The 13784-nt window shown below is 40.8% G+C and overlaps 1 protein-coding gene across 1 annotated transcript; it reads right to left on the bottom strand.

The window, feature by feature from the left end:
* Positions 1 to 4455: 4455 nt before the first annotated feature.
* prox2 (prospero homeobox 2) lies at positions 4456 to 13680 on the bottom strand. Its single transcript, XM_040137826.1, has 5 exons — positions 13607 to 13680; positions 10203 to 11815; positions 8118 to 8225; positions 6531 to 6725; positions 4456 to 4707 (listed from the first exon to the last, which is right to left on the bottom strand). Exons 2-5 carry the CDS (start codon positions 11754 to 11756, stop codon positions 4540 to 4542), a joined length of 2025 nt encoding a protein of 674 aa, XP_039993760.1. The 5' UTR covers positions 11757 to 11815; positions 13607 to 13680; the 3' UTR covers positions 4456 to 4539.
* Between the last annotated feature and the right edge of the window lie 104 nt (positions 13681 to 13784).

Raw genomic sequence — 13784 nt, 5'->3', positions numbered from 1 at the left:
CACTCCTGTGATGTGTCGTTACACGCTCGGCTGGCTCCTCTTCCATGACAGACTGTTACTTCCTGGAGCGGAAACACATTTGATTGTTAACATCTGGGCCATTACAATTGCAAACTAGGGCTCTGTACATCAATCAGGAAGTGATTTCAAAACAAAGAGACCGTCCTCCAATCAATCTATTGGGAAGCGGGGGCATTACATGCTCCTGTAATCCCGGCTAATTAGCGGGATAATGGGAATGAGATTTATGAATCTGCTGAGGAGAGTGGAGGTGCGAGGGCACACTCAAATTAGCAGGGATGCACGCCAGCCAGGGCTGCAATAAGGAGGATGTGCTGTTGGTTTTTATCAACTTCTTGCTGTCTGGCCACCTTTGGCTCAGTGTCACTGTGAGGGGAGCATGTACAGGCACCATGTACAGCACTGTTCAAGTACATCAAGTCCCTGTTCAAAAAAGGAGCGGAACTTTGTGTCCGCCGGAGGAGCATTTTTAGTCAATGCTTCAATAAACATTTAAGGACCCAGGTGATATTTGTGGGCCTATGTACAGTCATGTAGTGAAAAGAAGTAAGCAGTTTTAATCTGTGCAGATAAATATTAAGCTTAAAATAAACAATAGATTAAAGGAGAGCTATCAAAGAGAGAGCAACCTGTTTGTCTGACTTTGATGCAGACAGTTGATTCCTTGCCTCATTTTTCATGTATGCCAGGCATCAGAAAAACAGCTCACACAGTTATAATGTTGGGAAGGGCAGTAGCCTCTGATGGTAATGCCACTGATTGTGAAGTTGACTATGATATCGCCCACAAGTAGTCCAACTCTACAATATTAAAAGATGTCAATCAAAAAATCTTGGGAACCACAGCTAGAGACGTCATTCAGTGTAGATGTGAAGTTAAAGGATCTCTTATGATTTGAAGGGTATGCAAAATCCAGGCTGTTTCCTGCAGTGCAATCTGTGTGAGTTTATCATTCTGGGAGGCACACCTGAGAGTTTTGAGCTATATCATCCTCATCTCTTCCCTGTCTCTCTCCAGTGTAGACTATGTAAAGGCTATGTAAAATCAATGGTATCAAGAAAAACAACCCCATGCTGCTACCTCAACTTCTAACCTCACTCGCCCACTTTCATCATAAAATCTTTGAGTTTTCCTCGTCAACTAAAACATCAGAATCTGAAACAGATTATGACTGAAATATAACAGAATCAGCCACAGTTCTCCATGTATCCCTTTTCCTCAATGATCTGTATATGAGTGAATGAGACAGACTCTTTGTGTTACACTGACTGTGCGGTAGTGTGTGTGAGGCAGCGTATCCCTGGAGGTGGCTGCCTTGCTGCCACCCTGAAGCCTCTTCCTCCCCAGCGGCCCCAGGCCTGACCTTGCCCGCTGGCGGGGGACATCTCCCATTAAAGCAACGCATTGTGATAAGGCCATTTCTTTTCCTTCAGCATCCCTTTAATGTCATCCCTGAAATATGAAGTCATTAAGCGATATTAAAACAGTGCTGACAAACTAATTAACAGAAGACATTATACGGGATGGGCTCGATTAATCCGCTTTAATTGCTCTTTTAAATGGGGGCTCCAATTAAAATTAATAAAGATTTACTGGTGATCACACCAAACTACACCAAGAAGTGGTTGTTTGAAGGGCAGCCTAAAGTCAGCGGCCTCCATTCTCAAGTTGCACCCGCTTTTGCTCCCAGCGCCCTCCCAGAGTAAGCCTGCCAAAATGCCTGTGTCTATGAGCAGGAGATTAAAGAGAGAGACTGTCCCAGTACCCCCCCCCCCAGTCCCTCAGCTCCCTTTGTCTCCAGCTCAGGGGTGTTTGATCCTGCCTTTGTCTCTCCAGGACCCTGCTAAGGAGACACCGGCTCAGTTTTTTCATTAATATTACACCACACACACACTGACTGTGCACAGTCAGCCATGCCCTCCTAACTCACAAATGTAGAAAACATGATGTTGACAAGATTTCACAGTGTCCACTTCCCCGGAGTCTTTGCTGTGAGGAAAAACTGAGCAGTTTTAAAGAATCCCTGAAAAGCAGTTCAGTCTACAGTGACAAGTGCACCCCTGTGTGGAGATTTTAGGACACAACAGAATATGATGCTGCATATTTATTGGCTTAAAACACTGATTTATAGTGTATGTTTAATTTTAGAAGAATATTAGTAATTGGCTAAAATGTAAAACAAAACAAAACAAAACAAAAAACTATATACACACACTGTATACACCGAAGAATATCATACAGGCACTGTCAGAGATTAATCAGTTGACTTTGAGACAAGCTGAGCTGTGTGTATTACATCAGAGATTCACTAGATGATGCTGTTACTCTTTCCTGTGATCAGGTTCATCCATCTCCAAGAGCTATAAGCAATTGGCTCTTGTGTAAATTCTCTTTGTTTGTCTCTTTTAGCATGAGATTCTGAAAAAAAAAAAAACAACATAAACATCAGTATTAGTCATAAAAGTATATTTCTAAGTGGTTAAATGTACAACACAGAGCATCTAATCAAACAGTGTTTTTTTGTTTTAATTCTATCGTGTCCTATTGCCTTTTACTTTTCATTTCATCTAAATTACAAAGCATGCTTTGTTTTATCTGAGACTCTCTAATACAGAACATAATTTCATATCGTCCTGTTTAAGTTGAAGCCTTGTCAGCCAGAGGCGGTTAAACAACTGAAGGTATTTTCTTTGTTTTCTTTCATTATATCAGAGGTTACCAAGTCTTGTTCAGAAAATGTCACAACAAATTAATTTGAGCAAAGCACTTTGGTTCAACCAGAGGCATTTTAATTGAGTTGAGAATGTAAATCAATTTACTGAAGAAGACTGATCTAATTGAAAAGAAATGTCTATTAAAAGATTAGTGAGGTTTATTGTCTCCAGTCTTTGTCATCAACCAATCCAACTAATGTTTTAATTTCCTTAATGTTATCATTTCTGATGTAATTGGTGCTTGGGTGCCTAACAGGTTTTCCAATTAAATGTTTGGTTTTGGGCACTGACAATGTCATCTCACACAGTGACAAGAAACAGTGTACTTTTATAAAAGTGGTCCATGCTATTTTGCACATTGCTTTCATATCAACGGTATTTATTTTAAAGGCACATTGCAGGCTTTTTGGGGTTCTTTTTGTCACTGAAGAGTTTCAGCGATAAAATCACCTGTAAACACACAATAACAGTACTGACACTGTGGTTAATACTTGATCAACTATGTTCATTCACAGTGAAATATACAATTGACAGTGGATTTCATGTATCAAATTTAATTTGCTGCTTTGATTGTCTGGTTTATATTAAGTCCAAGGCATCAAAATTAACTAGTGTGATTTTTCTGACATCACCAAACTTGCGTGTGCACATGTGCGTGTGTGTGATAGTGATCAGTGTGCTTTGAGTGGGTGCCTGGAAGAAAGAGTCAACGGGTTTGTGGAATTTTGCTTTGGTGGCACAACTGTGATATGAGGTCACCTCGGGCATTAGTCATTAGGAGAGAATGCATTGTGGCTGTTTTTAAGACATGGCAGTTGTCCGCATCCGCAACGGCCGCACAATGAATGCAGGCTTCAGAAAGTTGACTTGAATTGGCTTCGGTGAACAATGAGAACAGCATAGTTTGGGGGACATTTAACAGCTGGCTGCTGGACGTGGATTAGAGGCACCTTAGGGGCTCAGCGCTGGGACACAGTATTTTCACTGGAGAGTTAAACATTTACAACTAGAAATAAAGCATTTACCTGGGGTGTCTCGTTTCTTATAAACATTAAAAATATGTCGATGTAGTGATTATTGCCAAAGAAAACCATAACACACTAGATTTATATTATAATTTAGTGCATCTTTAATTTCAATAATCATCCGGTACAATGTTTGTGACTGTAATATCTGAAAATGATTGTTCTTTACATGACCTTTATACATGATAATAAAACTCATGACAGTCACTTGCATTAATTTCACATGCACATTCTGTCAAGCTCATAGTTTACAACAAATTTATAGAACATTTTGCAACAAACAACAGCAGCGCTTGTACATTTACACAACACCCACAGCTATGAAAAGAAATGGAATTTAAAAGCCAACTTATACTGACAAAATTGCCAAAAAACTTTTCCAGTTCAACTAAATAAGGCTACACTAAAAATGATTACATCTTTGTAAACATTTTTACACACCCACAAACTCAGTAACTCTCTAAATGTCTTGAGGCAGATTATAGAGTAAAGAGTAAATACTAAATAACAGAATAAACCACAAGAGCATTAATATTAATCAATAGTTGCTTTTGAAAAGTAGAACACAATATTTCAGACTATAGCTTCTTAACTTTTAAAATGGTGTGTGTGATTTTTTTTTTTTTTTTTTTTTTTTACAGATTTACAAAATAATTATTTAGCCAACATCTACATTTCACCTCACTAAAATGCACTACAAGAAATGATGTAATAATACTGTCAAGGGACTAACTTCAAAAATCGCCAATTCCTTCACCTGTACATTTCTGCACTTATGCCTATAAATAGGAAGATGTCTTGAACTCTTCTGGGACATCACTGTCCAGTTTACAGATCACCTTGTATATGGCCTTCTTCCAAGAGGGGTCTGAATCTTTGGCTGCAGAAATGGCATTGTAAAACTCATGCAAGGTGATTTCAGCAACCTCCAGGAATCTGTCGGGAACCTGGAAAGAAGGAAAATGTAGAAGTGAAGTCACTCTAGTTAGAACCTTATTCTATTAGAAGAAAATCACTTGATGTAACACTGTGTGACAGACATACTGAAGCCCTCTATCTTCAGCTTTCTCAAAGTCAAAAATATATGAAATGGACACCTGTAGTGCAATTCTTCAAACACTCAAACTGATGAAAGGGAGCTCATCTCTTTGTTCTCTACACACATACAATAAATGCAATGCTGCAGTCATTAACTTTCAATTAGAGGCCTCTTTGATTAGCTAGTCTTGTTTTCTTGGACCTAAACTAACTACTGGTGAGCTTCCTTCCTAAAGATTCTAGTCAACAAACCATGATCATGGATCCCACCAGGAATATGGCAATAAGCCGAGGATTGAAATAATTATGGTCAGGTATAAGACCTGGTTGGTTGGTTAAGTTTAGCTGTAAACTTAGATATAATTGTGGTTAAGTAAGGTCGGGGCAAGAATCTGGGAGTTGCCCATAACGACAGCGGGATCCATAAAAACGCATCAGTGAGTGAATAGATGCAAGGGATGCTGGGAGAAAAACTGCCCTGCAGCCCTTGTTTCCCATCCACTGGCCAGTTAGCACAACAGTTGTTGGCATAAGTTATTTTTCTTTCCCCTCATCTCCTGACACAAAAGCATCCCTGGGAAAGGAATGTCTTGGTCCCAAGGTAAAGAAAACGGTCTCGTCCCTTTCCCACCAAACGGCCTTCTCCCTCGGAATCCACAGCGTCTTTCTCAGCATTCCGCATCAGTAGCAATCTCAGTCTCGCTCAGGCGTACTGGTCCTCTAATCCTGAGTTGTTTTAGTGGGATTTTGCGGCTTCCTCTTCCCACAGTTTGATAAAGCATCACTCTGGAGTTTAGATAATGGCTCTAAAGGCTGGCCAGCCACAGGTGCAGTGTGACACACAGGTCAGCACACGGACATACGTGACCACAGCGTATGCTGACAGGGGGTCTGACATACTTTAGCAGGTTAGTAACAACTGTGATTAATGTGTCAACTCCAATGCTTTAAATGAATAGTTTGACATTTTGGGATATGTGCTTATTCACTTTCTGGTTTTAAAATAGAAGGTTGATATTATCGTGTTGGTCTGTTGAATATTAGGCCAGCAACCAGTTAGCTTAGCTTAGCATAAAGACTGGAAACAGGAGAAAACAGCTAGCCTGGCCTTTTTACAGGGGGTTAGGTGTCAGACTATTTCTTGGCCTCCGCTGGTTGTCTGGCAACTGCTCAGAGCCAAGAAATAGTCCAGCACATAACCCCTTTAAATTTGCAAATTTACACTTTATACGGACAATGTATAAAGTGTTAATTAGTGAGCTTTAGAGGTGCTTGCAGGTGTATTTGGTTACCTTTGGACAGATCCTGGCTAGCTGTTTCCCCTTGTTTACAGTCTTTGTGCTAAGCTAAGCTAAATGGCTGCTGGCAGTAGCTTCACACTAAACTGATATACATGAAAAAGAGATATCAATCTTCTCATCTCAATCTCTACCAGAATGAATCTCTACCAAAATGAATGAGTATTTCCCAAAATGTTAAACATTCGCTTTAAGATGTACAGTCTGACCTTTAAAAAATATTCCAAGTGGATTACCCCATGGAGCAGGGATGGAGAATAGAACCGAAAATACGTTCTCCCAGATTAAGGGAACCTTGTTTATCTGTTGCAGTGTATCTACAGTACGTGAGCAGTTACCCCTTTAACAAAACCTCATAAGCAAAAAATCAGCTAGAATCATCAAATAATACAAACTGCAACATAAAAGAGGTATGACTAATGAGTGACACTTACATGGAAGTCATTGGCTTTGTTGTAGTGCATGTTCAGTGCCCGGAACAGCTCTGAGTCCCTGCTAACTGTAATGTCCTTGACTTCATTGATGCCGTCAACAATGGCCTGGCGGGCAAACTTTTCCATCTGGATGTAATAGAACTCCCTGAAGTTGCTGAACCACTTGATCAGCTGAGAGGTGATGCAGCGGTTGAACTGGAGATGGAGAGAAAATAGCACTTGAGTTTATACCATTCATAAGTTAAAGGGACCGTTCTACAACCGAAGCCCTACACTGACAAGCATCTGTGCAGCTGAAGTCTCCTCATGCAAGAACCGCTACCTTCTGACCTTTGACCTGCCTGTGAAGAAGGCCAATAAAAACTCAGATCATGATGGACATAAGCAATGAGAAATTTAAAAATATTCATCTCCATTCCATTCAATTAAAAAACGAAATGACCCTCTGATGCTTCGGCATTAGAACCCCTTTCCATAACTGACTTAAAACCTGCATTAAGTACCTGTAGGGCAAAATGCCACCTAATGGTCTGTCACTCCACACGACATTAATTGCTCTGATCTTTTCCCACCAATGTCCGGAGTGAAAAAACATCTGTCAGGGCTCTGTATTTCTAAACTCAGTCTTGACATTAGTCTTGTTATTCTATCTCATCATCCATAAAGATGGAAAAAAAATGCCTAAGGGCTGGGCAGGCATCAAAGACGCTTCTTCTCTCTGGTGTGGTGGGTGAGAAAGCGGCAGCATAAGGACAGAAGGAAGCTTCCCTCTCATTGACTCGGGCTGATAGGATGGAATCAGACACTGGGATTAGGTGCTCTTTTGTTCAGTGCCACTTCCCACCAAAGGATTGTAAGCAAGGAGGAGACGTTCGCAGGGCTGCAGCAACAGCATCCTCCCCCCTGACCCTGGGGGTCAGAGCAGATTGAGAGGCAGGGGCCCCCGGACTGGCTGAGAGATCCAGGAGACAAGATAGGAGATAAGGGGGAAGAGAAAATCGAGAGGTGTTTGGAGAAAATTAGAAGCGAGGCAGGAGAGGAGATATGAGTGGGAGCGCATGCTACACATAAGAAGGTAAAAAGGAGAAAGGAGATAAATAGGATTAATGAGAAGAGCTAACAACGGGACGCACATAATGAGACAAGAGAGAAGACAAAAAGAGGACAAAGAAGAGGAGGCATGACACGAGACCAAGGCCAAAACACACAGGATGTTGTGTTTAGGGCCAGCTCACCGCCGCCTGGTTGCTGCCACACAAGTCTCTAATACCAACTCTCTGTTGACACTCAATAGCAATGCCTTTCCTACAGAGTCCTTTGTCACTCCATTTGCTGACTGGAGTGGCTTTTTTAAAGAGAGAATGCCCCTGTATCTCCCTCTGCCCCCAGGACATACTAGCAGCTCAGTGGCTTTGTTATTTAAACCCTCTGCGTTTTTGTTTCTCTCCTCCGACACACTGCTGATTTTTCTGTCCCAAACACACACTGACAAGTAGATACCGGGAGTTAAATGCATGACAAACAATTCTGCTGGTTGTTTTACATGTTAAATAAAAAGTGAATTTTTTTTTACATGAAAATAATTACCTTGACATCAGGGAAGAAAGTTTTCAGCACATTAGAGCTGGGGTAGCGGGTGTAGAAGAACATGAGCTTCGCCTTCTTCAGATGGCTCGGGGTGAGACCCTCCTGGATGTTCACATTTAGGTTAAGGCAGCAAAGACTGACAATTAAATATAACACACAACATACAGTCCTCTGCAAAGTGATAGTAGACCAGAGTATTGTGTTGCCTCAATCTTCAGCTAAATTGAATTTCGCTAAAGAACAGCTCGGCATTAACCAGGGAGTCAATAATGACCCTAACATGTGCTTATTGGCAAAACAGAGTTACGAATTAGATTAGGGATTTTTAATTAGAGAGCGAAGCACTTCATGCCTGGCAGTTAAGACAGCTTGTTTTGAAATGTTTTGAAAAAGGAGCTGATTTTCTGATATAATTAAGTTGATTTGGAGACAATATATGTTGCTTTATATTTTTCCTGCAGAAAAAATGCTGCAAAAATGTAAAATTCAGTTAGAAAAAAGTAAAAGGTTGCACATAATATATATTTTACATAGTTCCTTAGTTTATGTGGTATATTTGAAATAATTTAAATGGTGTAAAAAAAACCCAATCCATTTATCTTTTGCTCAACATATATTACAACATATATTCCCTTTATTGCAAATAATAATAGATTCAACTTCTTCTCAAGTTTTACCCCCATGGCAATGAAGATGCTCAGGAGCATTTCCTCTGTAGTCCACCACCACGCCTTAGGTCATAATATTTTCTTATCCGGTCACCTCACCATACATTTATTAGGGAACCCTACCTTTGAAATAAGGAAGTTGGGATGAAAGATTTATGTGGCATTGTTCAAAGAGAAGCAGAGCTCTTTGCACTGTAAAGATGAAGCAAATCCTGAGAGGCACCACATAATATTCCTTTCTAATGCCTTGTGACAAGAGGATCAACAAAACTGAAGTCTTCTGCGTTTATTTTAGGATCATTTTTAGGATTGTTTACTTTATAATGAGCTATAGTAAAGAAATGATCTATTTCAATTTACTGAGGCGATGAATGATGAAACGTAGATATTATTCTAATCATACTGATTGTGGACATCAGCGACCGTAGAATTTAAAATGTGTTATTTCACTTTCCAAACAATGGCCACATTTTTTCCTGAATAGAACGACTTGTCCTGTGAGTGATTTTCCTTGAGTTCCTATGAGGCAAACGTACTGTTATCTTGCACTCTATTTTAATCATGTACATTCTGACAAAGGTATCCGAGAACAAATGCTCAAGACAAGAGCTCAAGTGTTATGGTTGGGAAGCACTTGTGTTTTCCACCAGCACTCAGATATGACCTTTTAGATGAACCCCTATCACTCTGATGATGGAGGAATAGATCCTGCACCTTTTCAAGTCTGAAAAAACGACGCTTCCTGAAACAGAAACCGATGCTTTCTCTGCCTTTGAAAAATTGGCTTTTGTTCCTGGCAATTCTTATCAAAGCCTTGTATTCCTTTTTATTTGTCTTTTTCTAGACTTAAAGTCATTACTCCGCTCAGATTAAAGAAGATGCTATAATTTTCTATGGGGTTAGCAAGATCAAAGAAAAAATTCTCCTTGAAGTTTGTTACTGGTACTGCCCATGCTGCAATGAACCTCAACCAGCCGTTGTTCAAATGGAAGAGCTGAAATGTAGAGTTTATATAAAATAAAACGGTAAATACAGTATATATATAAGATATTCTCAAACATACCATGTTTTAAATTGTGATTTTTTTGACGTTGGGCTTTTCGTGCAAATTTTGGGAGTTTGTGAGGGTTGATTTTGTTAAGTCCTCAGGCTAGAAAAATAAAATAAAATGTAGTCGTTCATTATTAGCTGTTTTATATTTTTATGGTAAAGTTACAGGATTTTTACATCACTGCACTTTCAGCCTACATATTTGGGAATCTGAGTATTGTCTTAAGTTTTAAAAACAATAAAAAAAACAAGCTAGCTCTTCATTTTAAACAGAACAACAGCAACGTGTTGGTCATTTTTTGCATCAAGAACATGCAAAAGGCAAAGCCACTTTGGCTCAGACTGTTTCATTTACGTGAAAGGATATGTTGAGAGAAATGTAGGGGTTTCGATCAGCCATGCTCTGCAGCTCACCGCACTCAATCTTCACGTGAGGGAGACACAGATTGTCGACCGTCACTGCCCCCAGGGCGGAGGGACGAGGGTGGTGGCCGAGGTGGCTGGATGTCACCTTGGACCTCATGGCGATGGTGTCCCATGGCAGGTCCACTGAGTCTGGGGAGGTCCTGTCCATTGATGGGGGCATGCAAGGCAGACCCCCAAAGTTGGAATGGGGCCCATACTTGAGAAGGTGCTCTAGGATCTGGCTGTCATGCAGAGGGGTGCTGTAATTGAACTGAAATGGTGTCTGGTGCACAGGATAGGGCCTCTTCACTGTTGGGGCGACTGAGCTCAGGGGGGTTACTGCTGGCTTGCGGACCACCAGTGACAGAGCCTCTGTCTGGTCCTGAGGGCTTTGAGCCTCAGAGCTTTCATAGTACTCCAAAGAGCGGGGTTTGACTGTAGCCTCCTCAGACTGGGGCTGTTCCTGGGTGGAGCCAGCCTGCAGGCTCTTCCTGTCTGCACCCACGCTCATCTGCATCTCTGGAGATGAGCACATGCATGGCTGAGGGGACAAGTCCAGTCCTGTGGAAGACACTTTCTTGAACACCCTGTCCACACACTCATTAACAGCCCGGGAGAGCTCCTTCGTCAGGGTTTCCTGTAGGTTCTGACTTTCTCTTTGGTGTAAAAGATAACCAACTACTTTCATTCGGTCCTTACACTCTGCAGTCACCCTGCTATTCTTCCTCTCAAAATCATCTTCAGTGCTTATGTAGCGTGACTCTGTGCTTTCTGCCAGGGTGTCCTGCTCAACGGCGATTTCTGTCTCATCTCTGTCGCCATGTTCAGAATCGTCCTGGTTGTAAACTTGAAGGAACTTTTCCTGGAGCTGACGCAGGAGCCTTTGCATGCTGTGGAGCTGCTCTTTCAACTTGTGACACTCCTCATCCTTGGTGTTACAGTTATCACTATTACTGCTTCCAGGTCTTCTGCTCGCTGGTCCTCCAACACTGTGTTCCTGATGCTGAGGCAACCTCTGCTTACGTTTGTTCTCCCTGTATGCTTCCCTGGCCTCCCTGGTGTCTCTGGTTTCTGTGTCAGACCTCTCACTGTCTCCATGCTGCTTGCTGTTGGGAGAGCCAGCCATGACCCTGATGATATTCTCCACTCTGGCCCTCTTGGCCTGCAGGTGGTCAGTCATGGGATGCTCTCCCTCCGGGCTGGTTCCTGTAGAGATGTGACCACTGGGGGAGGCAGCTTCCACCGTGCTGTCCTTTGAGGAGACACTGCTCTGGTCCTCCTGGCCGGAGTCAGCAGCAGTGGAGCTGGAAAGGTAGAAGTGGCTTTCATCTATTGCCCTCTTGTTGTGGATTGTCTTGCGAAGGAGTTGAGAGATGATGGATCCATTGGAGTACGAGGCCAGAGGCTCGTCATACATGTTTCTGCGGAAGCAAGGTAACATGACATCAGGTTTGTCGTCCTCTATGCAGCCTTCACTAGAGCTGTGCGTGTTCTGGTCAGGAAGACTGAGGTTCATGCTCTCTAGGACCTCGGCTACACACGTTGATGAATCTGAATTAAGTTAAATGCAAGAATCTGAAAAGACAGACAAATTTGACACAGTTAAGAAAATAAATAATGAAAAAGACACATTTTAAAAATAAGATAAAAATGTACAAGACCTATAGCCCTTTATTTTTTTTTAATGCTCTATGCGTCATCATTTTATATTGCTTATTTTGTCTTTCACATTTTAGAGTAAAAAAAAAAAGGCATCTTAATGTTTTTTATGTTTTTGTCTGTTGTTGAACAGTGGCATTCAAACAAACAGCTATGACGAAGGCATTTAATGTCTCTTCACGCTTTGGGCTGAGAGAAAAGATAAAGCATATTGATTTGTAAAATGATCACATTGATCAAACGGATACAACCTTCACAGGTATTTCTGTCATTTTGTTTAGAAAACTTTAAATCAGACGTTAATTTAATTTAAAATGAATACATAGATAAGCAAATGTGGTATTACTGTTACATATTATAATTTTCAAGATCCTCAGTTCTGTTAAAAAAATTAAAATCAATCCTTGATCTTCAGCATTAAGAGAGTTCATTACATTCACATTTACATTTACATTCACTCATTTGGCAGACGCTTTTATCCAAAGCCACTTACAAGTGAGGGACAACACTAAAGCTTCACTACAGTAGGACACCTTGAAGTAAGTACTAAGTACTAAATCATAAACAAAGCATTCTTTGTATCATTTCATCTTGGGATTGTAATAATAGTTAGCACAAAGGATAAAAAGAAAAAATTGTGATATACCCATGAAAACAGCATTTCAGCTGAAACGTACCTTAGTCACGCATCAGAAACAGCTTTGTGTATACATTATTTACAACAGAAGATATCATAAAAAAAACTTCATTATATTTCATGGATTTCATCTTGAGGTATAATCAAGAGCAAAAGCTCAATTGCCTGATTCTGTCTTCACTGGCTCACCCCGCTTTAGGTGTAATTTAAAATATTTTTTTGTGCTACAACACAAAGTTAATTATTTTAATTAAAAATATATCTGTACTTACAAGTGGAATGGATGGACTTTAGAAGAACAGAGGCTGCTCTATATTTCTACATTAGACGATGGATTCTATATCAGTATTTTACACAACTTAAGAAGTCCCACTCGTGTTTTTATTTCCTACTTTTAAAATAAAGAAGCATTCTATCAGAAAGACCAAACTGCTTTAGCAGCATATTTAAAAAGAAGCAGATTTACGTACCTCACTTAACAAAGTTTAAGATCATTTAAACCTCCTATAATTTTTTGACAGTAGAAGTTTTTTGTTTCCTTTTACTCTTTACAGTTTAAAAAAAAAAAATCCGGCACTATGAAAGCCTGTACACGTACTGCTTTGTGGATAAATGGTTGAATTAGCTGACATCCACTTCCTGACGAAGAACCTAACATTTACAGATCAAATTTATTTCAAATATGTGACACTAAATAAGTGAAGGCACAGAGTGTCCACTTTTATCCTACAATAAAATAAGCTCTACACGCTCCCAATAAGTAAACCAAACATTTTTGAGTTATAAAACCTAAAACATTCACTAATGAAGTCGATAACCACTAGATAACTCGGTTTCAAAGCTGACTGTGCGTGATTATAGTTGTCATCCGTGCTGTAAAAGCATGCGGGAGGGTGGCAAAAAAAAACAAAAAAAAAAAACACACACACGAGTGCAAATGTCTCTCGTGAAAAACCACGGCACTGAAGTGATGAGTTTTGAAACACACATGCACTCTGTCACGCGGCCACAGTGCTGCAGTTGAACCGCGGTTCACGGAGACAGAGCAGGCGGCGGTGACGGGACCTTACCTGTTGCGCCGGGACTTGCTGCCTAGCGGGTGGCCTGCGCCGACTGGGAGTTGGGCAGTCAGGGTGCCGGGGAGTTGACGCATCAGACAGAGCTGGGGCGTGGCCATGTGAAAAGCAATCAGATGGTCGTGGACTCATCACCCATATCATGTCCGGAGGAAGGCATTTGCAAGGCGCT

The sequence above is a fragment of the Xiphias gladius genome, chromosome 10, assembly GCF_016859285.1.
Source record: "Xiphias gladius isolate SHS-SW01 ecotype Sanya breed wild chromosome 10, ASM1685928v1, whole genome shotgun sequence".
NCBI lineage: Eukaryota > Metazoa > Chordata > Actinopteri > Istiophoriformes > Xiphiidae > Xiphias > Xiphias gladius.
This window is presented reverse-complemented; position numbering and strand designations above follow the sequence as displayed.